The 17,629-nt window shown below is 38.5% G+C and overlaps 1 protein-coding gene across 3 annotated transcripts in view; it reads left to right on the forward strand.

Moving 5' to 3' along the window:
- The window catches only part of STAU2 (staufen double-stranded RNA binding protein 2), a 174,151-nt gene that overhangs the window by 51,986 nt on the left and 104,536 nt on the right, over positions 1-17,629 (forward strand). For all 3 annotated transcript variants that reach the window (XM_082046008.1, XM_082046010.1, XM_082046009.1), the window contains exons 6-8: positions 3,438-3,597; positions 8,211-8,318; positions 14,628-14,840. In XM_082046008.1, the coding sequence (XP_081902134.1) occupies positions 3,438-3,597; positions 8,211-8,318; positions 14,628-14,840 (481 nt within the window). The remainder of the gene's footprint in view (positions 1-3,437; positions 3,598-8,210; positions 8,319-14,627; positions 14,841-17,629) is intronic.

A 17,629-nucleotide genomic window follows, 5' to 3' on the forward strand; every position in this document is an offset into this window, starting at 1 on the left:
GGAGAAATGGGCAGATAGTAATTTCATGAAGTTCAACAAAGGGAAATGCAAATCCCTGCACGTGGGTGGGAATAACCCTATATATCACTACACAATGGAGGCCAACTTTGCCAAAAAGGACCGGGGTGTCCTGGTGAACACCAAGTTAAACATGAGCTAGTAACGTGCCCTGGTAACAAAGGTGGCCAGCAGCATCCTGGGCTGCATTTAGAAGAGTGTTGTCAGCAGGCTGACAAGAGGTCATCCTTCCCCTGTACTCAGCCCTGGTGAGTGGCTACATCTAGAGTGCTGGCTCTTGTTTTGGGCTCTTCAGTACAACAGAGACAGGGACATACCAGGGCAAATTCAGTGAAGGGCCACTAAGGTGATTAAGGGACTGGAGCATTCTCTCCTCTGAGGAGAGAGTGAGAGAGCTGGGACTAGTTAGCCAGGAGAAGAGAAGGCTCAGGGGGATCTTACCAGTATGTATAAAATATGTGAAGGGGGGTAAGTAAAGAAGGTAGAGCCAGGCTCTTTTTACTGGTGTCCAGTGAAAAAGAGGCACAAACTGAAATACAAGAAATTTCATTTAATCATAAGACTTTTATACTGTGAGGGTGGTCAAACACCAAAGCAGATTGCCAGGCAGATTTTTGAATTAACCACCCATGGAGATACTCAAACCCCAATGGGAAGTGGCTCTGAGCAGTCTGCTCTACTTGACCTGCACTGGGCAGGGGGTTGGACTAGTGGATCTCCAGAGGTCACTTCCCACTCCAACTACCCTGTGTTTCTGTGGTCAACTAAGGAAGGACATTCAGAGGAATCACATTAGCAGTGCAGAGGACCAGGGACAGATAGCTAAGAGCCAGCTGTGGAACAAGTGGAGTTGATGGTGACAGAACTGATGAAGCTTTTCATTATTTTTCCCTTGACTTTAAGTGAGTGTAATATTTTGCACTTTGGAAATATAGTTTGATCCATGTTTGGTGTCAAAGGCCTGTTCATGATTCTTAGATTTGAACTCTTTCAAGGTGTTATTTATATCTATTGCCTGCATATTCCTTAAGTTTATTTTTAATATTCCATAAAACAATATTGCAAACCAAATAAAACTAATAAAGGAAAAAGTTGATATAGGAAGCATTTTATGTGGACTCATTAAGTGAAGGGAAAGCTTGCAATCTTGCTTTTCACTTGAAAATTTACCATTCTTTTTTGAGGTAAGTCTCAGTTTGTAGCCACTGTACTTTTTAATTATAGATTTTGCCACTTTGTTAGTGTCTTGGTGTTTTTGTAGCTTTTACAAGCAGAGGGAAGCAGAAGGCGAGTGCTGTATGTCAGAAGCAATGAAGGACACAATGCAGCGGGACAGAACGTTCTTGAACTATCTGTTTTGTTGGTTTGACAGCTGCTTTATTAATGAATGGCACCACACTATTTGAGTTTCATTATGCATGTAGGAGCTTTGCAATGTTCTTCCAGAGAGAGGGGTCGAACACTGGAACAAGTTACCCAGAGATGCTGGGAAATCTTCATCCTTGGAGGTATCCAAGGACAGTGCCTGAACAACACAGTGTAACTTCAGAGCTTGACCCTGCTTTGGGTGCTGTGTTGGACCAGGTAACCTTCAGGAGCCTCTCCAACCTGAGTTATTCTATAATTTTATGAAAATATTACATAAGTAAAACATTTCCAGGCCTTAATAATTCCCCATAACTGTGTTAAACTGTAAACAGAAAAGCAAAGTAAATACCCACTTTTTGCATGTCGTAAAGGCAACTTAGCTCACCCCTCCAAGGCCCTATAGCCAGAGGCTTCTTGGAGCCAGTATTACAGTTTTGCTCTTTCCATATAAACGTATTTTTAGAATGAGGCACAAAGATCAGGGACACTGAGACTTTTTTGGGGTTGAAGTGCAAAACTTTTTATTTTGTTTTATAGTTGAAACAAATCAGTTACAATTATTAATGAAAAGTCAGGAAGTCTTCATACAGAAAAACAATCTCCATCCATGTCAAGAGATTAAAATGGAGAGAGCATGCTTTAATAAGAATTCTTTAAGAGGAAGAAGGAATAATGTAGTACTTTGTTGTGCTTTTGTGTGATGCTAGTTTTGCTGCAACTGACCTAGCTTTTGGTCATGCTTTTGGAAACCTGGGCCTTTTTACATTGCTGTAAAATGTGTACAAGTTATTTGTCATCAATTAGAAACTATTTCTGATAGTTATATATTTTTCCAAGGACTACATCTCCAGTGTGTTAGAAAAGCCTTTGTTCGAGGGAAGAGCACAGGCAGACTAGGTCACAGAGCAAAGAGTACGAGGCAAATTCCCTCACCTATGTAGAATTCTAATTAGAAGGTTTTTTGGAAGTGTTCTCTTAAAAGATGATAATTTTACAGTGACTAGAAGCAACTGTCTTTGCTGAATTGCTTTTTCTGAGTCTGAGGGGAGAGGGCAGGGGAATACTTCTCTTCTGTAGAAATTGCTGATGTGGACAAGCTGTTCGGTTTGTAGTTGTCACAGTGCTGTGACAGGACCTCCCAAACCCAAGAAGGGCGTTATCGTCTCTTCCTTCATTTGCGGCTAGCGAGAGACAGGTTTCAAGGTAGGGAGTATGGCTTGGGTTAGCTATTTTTATTACTGAAAATAGAGATGTGGAGTTGATGACAGGAATAAAGATACGGCTTTCTTTGAGGAGTAATGACTGTGCTGGTTCATAGGAAAACATACAACTTTTTGCTTTACCTTTCTTCCGGTGCCTTTCAGACATAATCAGAAAAACAAACCCTGCCATTATATTTGGAATTTTTTATGTAGAAAAGTAAAAAAAAAAAAAAAAAAGGAAAACAATGGGTTGGTGATTGCTGCTCTTCTTTTAGTGCCTGGAAAATGTTTGGCTATTACAGTTTTGGAGGAGAACTTCTCCCTACCCCCTGCTATGCTTTGGAAGTTAAATCCTTATCTTCTACAGCAATCTCAATACTTGAGCTTTAAAAAGAGGCTGGAAGTACATTGCCCAGGTCGTTCAGTCTCTGCCATCTGACTTTTTGTTGTCCCCAAGAGCTGAGCTATGCTGGCAGGTCTCAGATGGGAGACCTCACAATTCTTCCTCCTCCGTGCCGCTCTCCTGCGGGGCAAGAGTTGTGTCCCAGGCGTGGCTTCCGCTGGAGCTCTGGGTTCTCCTTAGCTTTAATCTTCTCAAGACTCAAACCAAAAAGAGTGCGGAGCTGGGCTGTTGGCCTGAAGTACCGTAGAGCTCGTTGAAGAGCTGGTTTGCATGTAGGAGCTGCTGTCAGAGTTACCGATGGTCTTGCTGAGGAACAGTCACATGTTAGAGTGTTAGTTCTTACTCCATGAGAAAAGATAATGTTGTATCCCTCACTACTGCTCTGTATTACATAAAATTGATGGTTAAAATTTGTAACTTGTTTTCTTTCCATGATTTATTTCCAGGTATCACTGCCCAGTGCCTAAAATTTTCTATGTCCAGTTAACTGTTGGCAACAGTGAGTTTTTTGGTGAAGGGAAGACTCGTCAAGCTGCTAGACATAATGCTGCAATGAAGGCCCTTCAAGCTCTCCAGAATGAGCCTATTCCAGAAAAATTACCTCAGGTTTGTGTTTCAGAAAACTGTTTCTAATCTTCACGTTAAGATAACCAAATCAAACTATTTAATTGGCACTTTTTCAATGTTTAATTTTTAGGGGTTTTTTTAATATTTGTCTCAGTAGTTACAGAAGAAATACTAACAAATTGTTAGTGTTACTACTTTATTATAGCACACCTGACAAGCAACTAGACTTAATAACAAAAAGTAGGCGTTTTAAAGATGGGATTGTCAACAGCGATGAAGTAAAACATAAATTATTTGAGATTATGCAAAACGTGGATAAAATGTCTATTTAATCAGTGGCTTCACGGGGAATTAATTATTAATCTTGAATGTGTGTTGTGCCATGAATGTGATCTTTACAGTTTAAACAACTTGTCCCCAGTGTACCTGAGAACCTGATGGTGCTCACTGACAGCTACTGATCACCTGTCTGATGCTTTTAGGCTTTTAGCCACCTAGTACCTTTTTAAATGCCTAGCTTTCTCACTGCTGTGTTTATAAGTGGTGTATATTGCAACTTAAAAATGAAAACGTTGTGTCATGTTTTAAAAAGTATTTAACAGAGGAAGTATTCTCAAAATAATCTTTGCAAATTGAAAGGACAAATATAATAAAATTGCCCAGTTAAATAAGCCAAAATAAATGCAGGAGGAAACAATCTTTTTAATTGGCTCACTCTTTCTGATGATGCCTGTTGAACTTCTGTGCACAGTACAAAACATTGCTAATAGTACCTTCAGTGTCTTGTGTGGTAGTTTTGAGCTGCTTTTTAAGAATGGAAATAATTTTCTGTCTTAAAAAAAATCTTTGTTCTTTCTGCCTCACCCTATGTCTACATCCTCCTTTTGATCCAAAGAGAATTTGACTCACCCTTTTGTTTTGCTATATTATTTTGCTAGAACAGGAAATTCTCTTCAGAATCATTTACTGTAATTAATATTGATTTTTTTTTAACGGGAAAACTATTAAAAAAGAATATGGAAAGTCTTAGGAGGAATCCCTGTTTCCTTTCTCATTGTCAATTCTCTTCTTTTCTCTTGTGTTTTCCAGACAAGTGTATTGGTTGATAATGAATCCTTAGCACAAACCTGAGTGGGAATTTCATATTATTGAAACATATTTCTAGCTCAGCATATTCTTAAATTTTGAAAATTGTATGTTTAATATTACATTTTATTTTATTTTATTAAAAGAATATTTTAATTCAAGTTATCCATCAATTAGAATGGAAATGGAACCACTGAGTGCATATGATAACAAGTAGTAGATGGAAGTAAATAATATTTAAGTAACATGGGTATGTACCTAATTTATATACTGAGTTTTCATAGCCCATTTTCATATATAATTTACCTAGCAAAAGTTATAAAATCTTTAATGACCTTTTTGTCTTATTTGGTCTATTTAGTGTCTATTTACAGCAGTGTCTGTTAGGGTGTGCAGGTTTTTAGAAGACGTAGGCGTGGCAAATTGAGTTTCCTAAATTCTTGTAGCGTGCTGTCTCATGTGCTAATGAAGTAAGTTCATTATTCTCCTCACCACCATAAGTTATATATGTAAGCTGAATCAAATCCACAGTTAGCTATGAGAAAAAGAGGGAAGACTTACCAGGAGACAATACCGTAGATAAGCTGGGATGTTCACATAGAACTTCCAAGACCTGCAGGAGCACTGTGAGTTTCTGGTGCAGCAGCTGAGGACCACTTGGGATACTGTAGGATCTCAATAACAGGTATCTGAGAGGAGGAGACTAAATCGAGTCCTCAGTCAGGAAAACCTCTGTGGCTTGGTCATGCTGAGGTTAAAGGGAGCTGATTGCGGGCTAGTCATGAAGAAACATTTCTGTCACTTGGAGGTGACACTATGCCTAGGTCATGATGGAGTACGAAGAGCTGAGTGTGTGGAGCTGAGTGTAGCTCTGCAGAGAACTGGAGGTTGGTTGAAGTAGAGTTTAAGGGCTTGGTGGTGCCAAGGTTGAGGTTCCTACCTGCTTCTGGTCATGTGAAGTACACGCAGGGCTGCTACACAGTGGTGGGATGTGCCCTCACCACAGGACATGGTCCAGCTCAGCAAAACCCTGCTTTCTTCAGCAGAACTGTCCTGCTTGGGTCTGCCGTGGAATGTGATTGATTCACAATTGCTGAGACGTCACGCGTGGATCAGAGCCAGTATGCATTAGAGTCTGGCTGGCCTCAATTATGTGACTGATTGAGCTTCTTTCTCCCCCCGTCACGGCCACTGCGCTTCCCATGGGAGCAGAGCGGGGAGCGAGGACAGACCTGCTGGTACTGGTCTAGCCCTGCATGCCATTAGTAACTCGGTGAAATTCACTGGAGTGGGATACATGGAGTATAGCACACTAAATATAAAGCTTTACCTTTTGCCCTTCATAACCATGTTTGCTTAATGCCGTATTTTCTTCTTTCATTTCAAGATACCTTTTTTTCCTTTTTTTCTTTTTTTAAACTTAGTTAAGAATACTTTTTTTAATCCATATTAAACCACTGAAGAAGAATATTGCCATCTTAATACTTCATTGCACAAACATGTAGAAGAGCATAAGGTGAGCAGAAACAAGGAGCAATCAGCAAACAGGGCAGGGTTGCAGGTGCCTGTGAACCTGCTTTCATAAAAGAGCTATTGTGTGTCTGCCAAAGCGGCTCTGCTGTCTCATACATGTGAGGCTAACAAAGGCCTTACAATTAAAGTGTCAGTTGTGGAATGAGGATCAAATTTAAATCCAACATACTTGAGACACTCCTAAGCATAATTTATCTTCCTTGGGGAAGTCATACATCTAAGGCTTGAAACTTTATTGCTCACTACTTAAAGTCTCTGGTCTTCCCTAGTCTCCACTTGCGTTTAGGCTCTCTACTGTGTTCAGTGGAAAAATAGGCAAGAAGTGAAATTGTAAGGGCAGAAGGGACAATCAGGGATTTTCTGGGCCGATGTGAATTTCTACATTAGACTCCACATATCTGATTAAGCTGATTATAGCTAGAAAACCTAAAAATTCAGTACTTCATCCTTGTGGCTTTTTTTGTCAGCTTTTCAGATTATCATTGTCATTTATAAAACACAAATTTAATTGAATACAATACTGAGTAAGACTCTCACTGTTTTTTACAGAATAGTAGTACCCCACTCTTTATGTTTGATATTCTTTATATCCCCAAAATATATGTTTACTTTTAAATATTGTCTCTTTATATAATTTAGCTTTCTCAGTGAACCTAATCAATGCTTTGTATTAGCTAGACATCCTGCATAATTTCATTCTAACCACCCTTGTTACTGCTTTGCACTGCACCCTTTATTTTCAGCAGATTCTGTAAACTGTAAATGTTTATTTTGTATGGAGCTCCAGTTCAATGTCATGGATGTAAACTGCTTTTTCAGACTCAAAACTTTCCAGCTCCAAGTCTGCAGGCTGTAGCTGACTACTGCATTCTTGGTCCTGCGTTATCTTAGACATTAATATATTACGAAATGGTCGGTAAAAGATTGAGAAATTTCATTGTTAATGTGAGGAACCTAATGTTTTTTTAATGTTATTTTATAACTTCGGTATCTGGACTTTTTAGCTGTGCTGGTGGCTGAAGATTTAGATCAGACTTTGTTATGTAAGATGGGAACTCTACAGGAATCCACCTAATTCAACCCGAGTTTCTTTGATGTTTACCTCCGCTAATAAAAAATTAGGAGCCTGGCCAAGGTTACATGGTTGTTGAGAGATCCCAGTTTGAAACACTCAGGGCTTAGCAGTTTGAAAGTATCTGAAAGTGGAGCCTCTGAGAGTGAAGGAAGATGTGGCCTGGGGGACAAACACCAGAAGGCAGCAGTTGCAGAAGGCGATAACTCTTTGACATTTCCCCATGCTGGTGGTTGCCCGAGAAAAATAAGACTTACCCGAAGTGCAAAGCAAAGCTGAATTTTAGGCAGGGTAATGTTTGCCTGTGCCTTTTGTCGTTTTATGTCTTAGCCTCTCTGTTATGTTCCTATGGATAAATAAATAATGTTCTGTGTTGAGCAAGCTGTTCTCTGTCACTACCTTTTCACACTGGTCATAACTCCCAGAGGGAAGTTGATGGAGGGGCCATTAACCAGCTGGACCTGCTGAGGACACCTGTAACCTGATGACCCAGTCAAGTGTGGGGGTGATTCACTACGTTTCTTCTGAGACAAGTACAGTCCTCTGTGCTTTCCAAGAAGTAGAGAAGACTTCTTCTTTGCTTGGAAGGGGTACCCGCAGAGAGACTGAGAAACAGGTCAAAGGATCTGTTTCGTCCTCATGTTCAACAAAGGAAGTGTGTAATTCAGGTTATTATTTATCCATGTCATTAGTAAGATTAAAATCCATAGAAGTTATTTTGCCATCTCTCATTAATTCGTAAATGAATGTGTATGTGTTCCTTTATTATGAAGCATAAGTGCGTTATATACGGCTTCACAGTCAGCAGGTGTCCGATAATGGGGTGTCGCAATGGATGAACAAACACTGATTTATAGTATGACAGGAGAAATCAAAAGTCTTTGTTAAATGAGCAGAGGAGCATATTATATTTTTTTATCTTCTAAGAACTGTAATATGATTATGTATTCTTCATTTTCAGAATGGAGAAACAGGAAAAGAATCAGAAGAAGATAAAGATGCAAACAAGTCTGAGATCAGTGTAGTGTTTGAAATTGCTTTGAAGCGCAATATACCCGTCAGTTTTGAGGTATGTGTTACATATTCATCTCTTTGCTAAGAAAGTATTAAAAAATGTGCCACTAAAACTGAACACAGGTAAGAATATTCAGCCATTATGAAGATGACATTCAAATTCATGCAAATTATAAATAAAAAAATAGGTAGTGTATCACAATCTAAGACACTGAGTTTTTACTATTAAATTAGATGCTCTTTCAGAAGGATTAGAGACCTGATATTTGTTTGCAAACAAGTGGATGGCAGAAAGACATTTCAGCCATCTTCTGTATAGTGCTGTGAGATTAGAATCAGTAGCCACACTCAATCTGATTTGAAATGATATTCGAAACAGTCAGCCCAAGTCTTTGCTTTAACTGGAGGCATTCATGCACCACAAAAGCTCCCGTTGAGACACTTTGCATCCACCATGCTGGTTTCAGAAAATCATGAGTATCTTTTTATTTTCCATACTGTTTGACTCCTTATCTATCTCTACTTAAACCTTCATGATGGTTTTTCTCATTTCATAACATTTTATCTATGAACCTGCTTCTGACACCTTTGTTTACCTTAAGCAATAAAGAGTTTTTGGAATAGCTCCAATGCTATCAATGAACTTAGTATGGAAGAATGAGTGTTAGGAACATTTTTCCTATGAGAAAATTCTTGCACAAAGCAGTTGTAAAAATGTAACATCGTTGTGGTAGGAACCACCAGACTTCAAAGCTGGGGGGTTTGGTTTTTGTGTTTTTGTTGTTGTTGTTTTGTTTGTTTGTTTTAATTTTTTAAATGCAGAATATGCTAATTTAAGTGGCTCTTTGAAATTTTATTTTCATGCTTTTAGTTTTACATTTAAACTGAGTTTATAGGAAGCACATGGGTAGTGCCTGTACTCATGATGGTTATTTTCTCCAGTGCTTTTTCCTTATGAAGTATAGGCACATCTTTGCATGCCAAAAGAATAAATCGTGCTGTGGCATGCCTTACAGTGTGCTGTATGCATTTTGCTGGAATGTTTGGCCCATATCCACGAATTGGCCAATGTAAAATGAGCTATTCGGACCTTCTTAGAAATCTGAGAAATCTCTCAGAAGGTAGATAAGAGGGCCAAGGACAAATAATATTGTTTTTGACTAATGAATTCATCAGTATAACAAGCACGTGTGTGATTTATATATATGCTGTATGTACTATGGACTAATTAGAACGTTAAGAGAATGTAAACTCTCGAAGGTAAAACTGGGGTGTCTGGGGGTGTTGGTGTATCAATTTGCAACTGCATAGAAAGAACATGACTCTTATACAAAATCACACATAATGGAAACACATGCCTGTGCTTCCACAAGGAAGCTCATAATTAACGTTTTGGTTTTCACACATCATTTTCTACCTTAAGTATTTAAAAGTATTTGGAATCGTTCCATACAAATCAATGCACTAAAATACAAGGAGATGAATGGTCATGGGTCACAGAATAACTTGGAGGTTGGAAAGAAAAGAGGAATAGCGCTTTGAGTGTGTTCTTAACTTCATTCCTGTGTTTCAGCTTATTTAAGGGAGAGCATTTGGTAAGGAGTGAATGAAGGCAGAGATACAGAGAGTATAGGAAAAGTCTAATATGTCACTTGCCAAAGAATATTAACAACATTGGAAAAAGACAGTTTCTTGCGCTCCTGACAGGTTTTGTGTTATTTCCTGCCTTTAAATCTAAGTAAAGGTGACATTCTTAATAGAGTTTTGATTGAGCTTGATACTGGCTTATATTTCAATAAAACTGCTAAGCAATTATGGGTAATCCCCAGGATCTGATGTTTCTAATAGGATTTTATTTACAAATGGTTTTGTGTTATTCCAGGCAGGCATCAAAGCTTTTGCTAGGCTTTTTAATTTTTTTTTTGTGCAATAGCTATAAAATGATCTGCCTTTTCTTCATCTGACGAAGCTTTAGCCAATGTTCCAACAGTGCTGTGTTATGCAACTAAGTAATGGTGATAAAGATATGTAAAGTTTTAGGTAAACTTGTCCTCAGAATTACACAAGGGGTGGAAAATAGCGTGCAGAACTCCGTGGGTTTCTTCCGTCTATCCTGTTTTGTGTAATATGGCTAGCTTTAATTGCCTAGGAACTTTAGGATGATTTTTAAGGGATTTCTGTCTGTGAAATCGTTAACTAAAATAAGAGCATTCAATTCCAACAAAGCACAAGCTTTACTCCATACTTCTCACTGGTGCATTCTTAGGTAATCTTTATTCATCAACTTCTAAGTCAAAATGCAGCTCCTATAAGGCGTTTGTGGGACTCTCAATGAAGGATTTTAAGGAGGGATACAAAACTGATTGCTGCAGGAATTGTTAGAATAGCTATAAAAAGGTCATTTTGGTTTTCATTCCCTCATTGACAATAGGCTAAAATTTTGTGCTTTTTTTTTTTTGTTCTCTTGCTTATTTCTGACTTGTCAGTAAGGAGTTGACTGAGCCTAGAAGATGTAACTGAGGTCAACGGCTTCAGGTATTAGAACATGTTGAGGTGTTTCAGACTGTCATTTTACTGTCAATATTTTTCTTTGGATTGGAGTGTTCTTTCTTTAGAACAGCAAATGCAATAATGTACTTTTTTTGTTCTCAGTATCCGGAGTGAGGGGATAGTTTGCCTGAACAGGCAAATCATCTGCCTCTCCATCCCCTTTGAGTGTTCTGCTGGGAAAAGGAGTTATGCAGTTTCTTGTGTCCAGTCTTATCACAGTGAGGCAGAGGTTCTGTATTTTGAACCAGGAACAGACCAAATTGCTGACTCTGGGAGCCTGAGCAAGTTCTCAGCAGGAAGTTTCACACCCGTTTGGCTCCTGCTTTCCTGGGGATTAAAGTTTTCAGATTGGATGGTTGAAAAAATCAGTAGCTCTCACTCAGGTTTTGCATGATGGTCACCGTTCCTCACCCCAGTTTTAATAAAACAGTCAGAACTTTTTGACTTTTTTTAAAAAAAAATTAAACTGGGAAAATCTGGTATGTCTTCCCACACAAGCACATGGAAATATATTGGTATTTTAAAACTTAAAAATAATCATTGGTGTGAGTGACATATTTTTGTTGACCTCCTTTTTGTTTCCTCTTTTATTTTTTTTAATGTACATTTAATCTGGTTGTAATCTTTTGAATTTTCTACCTGGAGTCTCATTAATAATTGAAGCAGTGTTCCTCTTTCGTTGTAATCGTACTGCTGGTTTTCATTTGTCAGCATGATTCATTAAGTTGAGCCAAATTCATTCTTGATGTAACTTGACCTTAGATGTGTTTTGGCCCCATGTGTTTTCTCTTGCTGGAGTTATTCTTTAAATCAGTGGAACAGAAAAAGAAAAGTGTAATGAACTGTCGCCCTTAATCAAATTCTCAGCTTTAAATTAGCCATGATTTGGTCCACAGGTCGTATCTTTCAACTAAGGAAATAGTTTAATGTACTAATGCATACAGTGTTCTTGGATAGCAAAGGCTGAATTTCTTCTTAGTGTTTTCTGACCCTAGGCTTATAGCACAACTGTTTGAAATCATGTGGAGTAAAAAGATCTAAAATATGGGGTTAACCAAAAATGTTGCTAGGTAAATATTCGTTTTTTGCTAAATTACCAAATTTGGATGCTTAGCATGATCCAGGTCATATCGGAATCCTGTGGGGTTCATTCTGTTGACAACAGACTTTTTTTCATTTGCACACTAACAAAAAAATAGTTTTGAATCTTTACCAGGCAATTATTTACCTTGCGTCACATACTTAAAGGTTTAAAAGATGAAAAACACACCGGAATATATTAGGTTTATATTAAGAATTGTATTTTCATGTATATGAAAATATAGTCTAGTTTTGTATTAACATTATTTTTCATATATTTGTGTGCATTTTTATATATATATGAGAAAAATTACATGAAGCTAGTATTTTAGGATTTCAGCAACTGTATTTCTTAAGCAAGTTATTTTGTCCTTTTTAATCTGGTCAGTATAGACATTCTTGTATATTTTATTAAGACATTATATTGCATGTAAGTAGAAATACCTATATAATGGTATTAGCGAGACCACAAAGAGATTAAGGACCTTAGTAAGGTCAGTTTAGCCATGTTTTACAGCCAAGCTGTTTTAATACTCAAACAGGAATGTACAGGGATGGATTAAGATCCACCTTTAGAGCCAAATAGGAAGCGCTGCAGTGTGATGACGGTGTTCAGCACTGAGCTGGAGAAGGGAAGGCTGAGAGGGGATCTCATCAATGCTTACAAATATCTCAAGAGTGGGTGTCAAGAGGATGGGGCCAGACTCCTTTCAGTGGTGCCCAGCGACAGGGCGAGGGGCAGCAGGCACAGACTGAAGCTTAGGAGGTTCTGTCTGTATTTAAGGAGAAACGTCTTTACCTTGAGGGTGCCAGAACACTGGAACAGGCTGCCCAGAGAGGTTGTGGAGTCTCCTTCTCTGGAGACATTCAAAACCCACCTGGACCTATTCCTGTGCAATCTGCTCTGGGTGACCCTGCTTTAGCAGATGGGTTGGACTAGATGATCTCCAGAGGTCCCTTCCAACCCCAGCCATTCTGTGATTTTGTGACACAAAGCCCGGCTGGTCCCAGTGCGGGTGCGGGCGCTGCGGGTTCCCCTGGCTCAGTGCCCAGAAAGCGCCGCTGCCTCCTCACGCCATGAAGCGCTCACGGGCAACTTTGAACTGAGGTAATCTTGACAACACTTCTGAAGTTATTACCTGGAATCTTAGAGTGGGAGCACTCCCGGACTACTACAGAGAAATCCCGTGCTGGCACAGATGTTGTCTTATTCTGGGAAAACGCAGACTAAGTTGTCCGTTAATTTTCATTTTGTGTCTTTTTATTGATATATGCTGTGATAATTGTATTTACTGGGTGAAGTTGCCACAAAAGAGAGCTTAAAAAAGAAATACAAGCCTAAGGAGACCTCATTACAGTGTAACAGCAAAACTAAATAATGCAAGGACATGACCTTGATAAAAAGAACTTTAATACAAAACATGTTGTAATAGTATTAAGGTTGAAGGCTTCAGCCCATTAAAAATACAATTATTACACCAAGAAGGCCCTGGCACTTATACCTCAGTTCCTTTGCACTCAGCTTCTTGCTTTACACTTCTTCAACAAATCGTTTGATGTAATTGCACCATCTGAAAAAGTACGTATTTTTATTGATTTTGAAGATAATACAAAGAGGTGCCTGTCAGATGCTCTAATGCCTCCTTGTACACATTACATATAACAAAGATTAAATTAGGTAGCCGCTTCCGCCCATCAAACAAAATCACTGAACCTTTTCCCAAATGAGGTCTCTAATTCGTGATAGACATTGTCCAGACCAGTAAATGGTGCACACAGGAAGAAATGGTGATCTTAGCACTTGCAGTGCTGTGATTTGTTGGTGAATGCATCCTAACAGTATAGTCTCCTGAAAGGAGATGTGTGTGTGTGTGGAAAAATGAAGACAGAAAATTAGTTAAAGGAAGGTCCAGCATTCAGAACTTTGTTTCTTTCCATATTGTTATAATTTTGAATAGTGGAGAAGTACTTCAAATGGGTTTTCTCACTGTCATCCTGAATATGCTTGGAAGGGAGTGAATAAATGAAACTTTACAGAACTGATTGGCTTTTGTGTGAGTTGTGGTGGCTCTTCTGATAATGCCTTTTGGTGCTGTTAGGAAGGACAGCTGGGAGTTGTGGGCGCAAGACTGTGGCAGCCGTTCAGATGCAGGGGGTGTTGCTCTGAGGTGTGTGCTCTGGCAAGGTGTGAGCTGCCTGCACCTGGGACAGTGGCAAAATACACATCTTGAAGACTGAAGTTTGGGACCATGAGTGAACATAGTATTTCTTAATGGTAATAGAAAAAAAATTACAATTGGGTTGAAGTGATGCCATATAAATATAGTTTTTAATATGTTTTTTTGTAGAAAAACAGCCAAAGCCTTACAGGCCTTCATGAATTGAATTTCTTTAGTATTTGAAGCACTTTGCCAGGAAAAGTGCAGCCGTGGTTTAAATATGCATTTTTGTTGTGTATAGTGTTACTGTGTAAATCTTTTTGAAAATATAGGTCTGCTGTATTTTCTGTGAAACACTGAATATGATGGTTAGGTGTGCTTTATCTAATTAGCCTTAACTTTCTGTCCTCAAACCTGGTACTGTCTATTAATACTTGTCCAGATTTTATGAAGACCCATCTAAGTACCTTCAGTTAGGAGGGAAACTACATTAGTAGTAAGTACATTGCAGAAATACAAACATTAAGTTATGTTCTTACAGGGTGATTTGACTCAATGTTATTTTTGCTTAAAAGGTGATTAAAGAAAGTGGACCTCCTCACATGAAGAGCTTTGTTACACGAGTTACAGTAGGAGAATTCACTGCAGAAGGAGAAGGCAACAGTAAGAAACTCTCAAAGAAACGTGCTGCAATGGCTGTCCTACAAGAACTTAAGAAACTTCCTCCTCTTCCTGTCATTGAAAAGCCAAAACTTTACTTTAAAAAACGTCCAAAACCAATATTGAAGGTATGTGTCCACGTTTGATAGAATTAAGCATGTTTGCTCAGAAAGTAACAGAGTTAATCAGATTTTAAATCAGTAAAAGCTTATTTGTCATTTTCTGCTGATACTGTTACTTGTTTGCCTGTGCTAATGTGTCTGTACTTTTTCAAATTCTGAGAATGCTGTGAAGTTGTCAAACGGAATGGCTTGTAAGGTGCTCGGCTTAAGGACTGAACTCGCATCACTGAAGTCTTCAGGCGTTTGGTTCAGGTGTAGTGCTGGGTCAGACCCTCCAAGTTGCTTTGTACAGCCACGTGAATTTTTAGCATTATCTCTGGGAGACCCTACTAGTGTATGTGGTGGTTCTCTCCCTGGTCTTTCCCCCCTCTCCAGTTTGAAGAGGGACATAGATATAAGGAATAGTGGATATATGGGGAAACGGTGCACAGTCCAGCTTCCTCCCTTCATGCAGCAAGATTAGGGAGTTTTGTGACTTCAGTTTCCATTTGTTTTGATTTTTGAAAGATTTCAAAGGAGGCCAAGAATATGTTGACATCTCAACCTAGTGTGTCCCTTGTCAAGTGCAAAAGGACAATACTTCTTTTGTTTTGTATGCGTCTATTTGATAATGCTCTTTAGCTCCCAGGTACACATAGAAAGTTGACTGGAGACAAGCCCATGAAGGACTCATAGACTTTGAACCATCCCTTCATTCAAACATGCTGTGTCTCAGAGGATATTAATGTGCTTTGTGCTGTATTGATGAGGCTTCCCTTAGAGGCTCTGGCTTCTTGTGAGCTCAAGCTTTTTTAATGATGCCTTTTTTCTTGGTGTCAGTAGGTTTATTGCTGCTTCTACAATGCAGTCAGTCTATAAGTAGCCCTGGTTTGTCTACTCATCCCAAATTCATACAAAACCAAAGGGTCATCTGAAGTCATTAGTCTTCCAGATGACCTAACAAAAGTAACCACATAGTGTCCGTATGTTTACTGAAGCATCACTGCGTGGTCTAAGCACTGAACAACTAATCAGATTAACTTGTCATCTGTTCAGTGCAGAAGATGAGGTGACCAAAATCTGCTACATTTTGTTTTAGGAAGTTTTATTTTGTGAGGAAGTAAACTCTTTCTGTGTCATTTTCTATTCTCTAGCACGTTGGATAGTCGTCTAGGTGTATGTAAGGGCACATTCATAGCCTTCCTTACTCTCAGGTCGGTATAAATAATGGTGGACAGTTGCTCGCTTTCTTTCTGGTGTTACAGAGTCGCTTTTGCCACGTACTACGCAGATCAGGAACCTCAAGACTAAAATTGTGGGTAAAACCAGGAAACCTTAATGTCAAAAACCTGTGCTTCAGATTATAGTTTTGGACGTAAATTTAATTTCTTTTTCTGTATTTGCCTCTTGTTCATTTAAAAACAAAAACAAAAAAAACCCCAAAACTAAAAACAAAAACAAATCTTAACTTTTTCTGAATTATATTATGTACATGGTTCGCATTTTTTTGCTGTCCACGCACAGCATTATACCCGTGTGACTTGAACTCAGCCCTCATCAAGTGTTACGTGGATAGATTGTAAATATAAGTAAATCTGTACTTACTTTACTAAAACTATGACCATTAGAAATCTGGATACTCAGTACGTTGAGTGTAGGAGCAGCCAACAGAAAAGCCATCTAAAATAAGCAAATACTTCAGAGAGTGCAAGCCTGGGTTTGGAAAACGTACAAAGGACTTAGTTCATCATCTTCCTCTCTTCATTTGCCTTCAAAACAGAATGAGTGATTTTTCAAAAAAAACCTAGGTTAATTAGATACTGATCTCCTACTGAAATTCTGAGGACCTAATTCTCAAAGGCTTCTAGGAAAAAACAAGCATAAAAAATGATTTAGTAGAAAACTATCAGCATTAATGCAGCTTTAAAGTGGCAAAATCTGAAAAGGCTATTTGCTCTGATTGTCTCATTTTGGAAAGTTTTTCTCAAGAGGGATGCTAAGGGTATAATAATGTAAAAAGCTCTTATTATATCATATACCATTGACCATTACAGTCTTAAATTGAATTATCTGAAGTTGGCCATGTTAGAAAGAGACATTAATAGTCAAAATAACCTGGATATGTCGAAGGTTTTCAGTTTTGGATATCCAAACTTCCTAAATGCTTTTAGTGTGCCTATTTCTTTTAATTTAACCGACACATGTTTTGAGTATCAAAAAAAGTGTTAACAATAGCTTCTTTTTATTTGTATATATATTTATGAGGCTGTATCTTATGGCCTGCACTTTATTTAGCCTGCTCTGCATTTTGTCTCTGCCTGGCCTCTTGCCCACACAGCTGCCCTTGTGCATGACATTGTCTTAATTCTTTCACCTACATCTTCTCTAACAACTTCAGCAGTTATGCTGCATAGGATTTGCTGCACAGCTTTCTTAATATAATATCCCTTTCTGGTCTTTGCCTTCAGTTGCTGATAGTCTGTTTAAGTACTGGACCGCTTGTTTGTTCTTATTTGAGAGGCTCAAACAAGCATGACTGCTGGTCTTTTCTTACCCTGCAAATGGCTTCATGAATAGGAAACAGCTCAATAGCATAAACACAATTCTGCATTCAAATGCCATTTAGTTTTGCAAGTTCATTGTGTTATGGTATGTAAATCAGTTAAATATGACTTCAGATAAATTTTTGAGGGTCTTAATTTCTTCTCCCTAAGATCCACAAACGAATATTTTCATAGCTGTTTGCTTTGAGAGAACATTTGCTGTGTAAGTAATAACATATTAAAAGGGTTTCAGAAGTAGATAGTTTGTAAGGA

This window comes from Streptopelia decaocto (genome assembly GCF_964273445.1).
Source record: "Streptopelia decaocto genome assembly, chromosome: 2".
Classification (NCBI taxonomy): Eukaryota; Metazoa; Chordata; class Aves; order Columbiformes; family Columbidae; genus Streptopelia; species Streptopelia decaocto.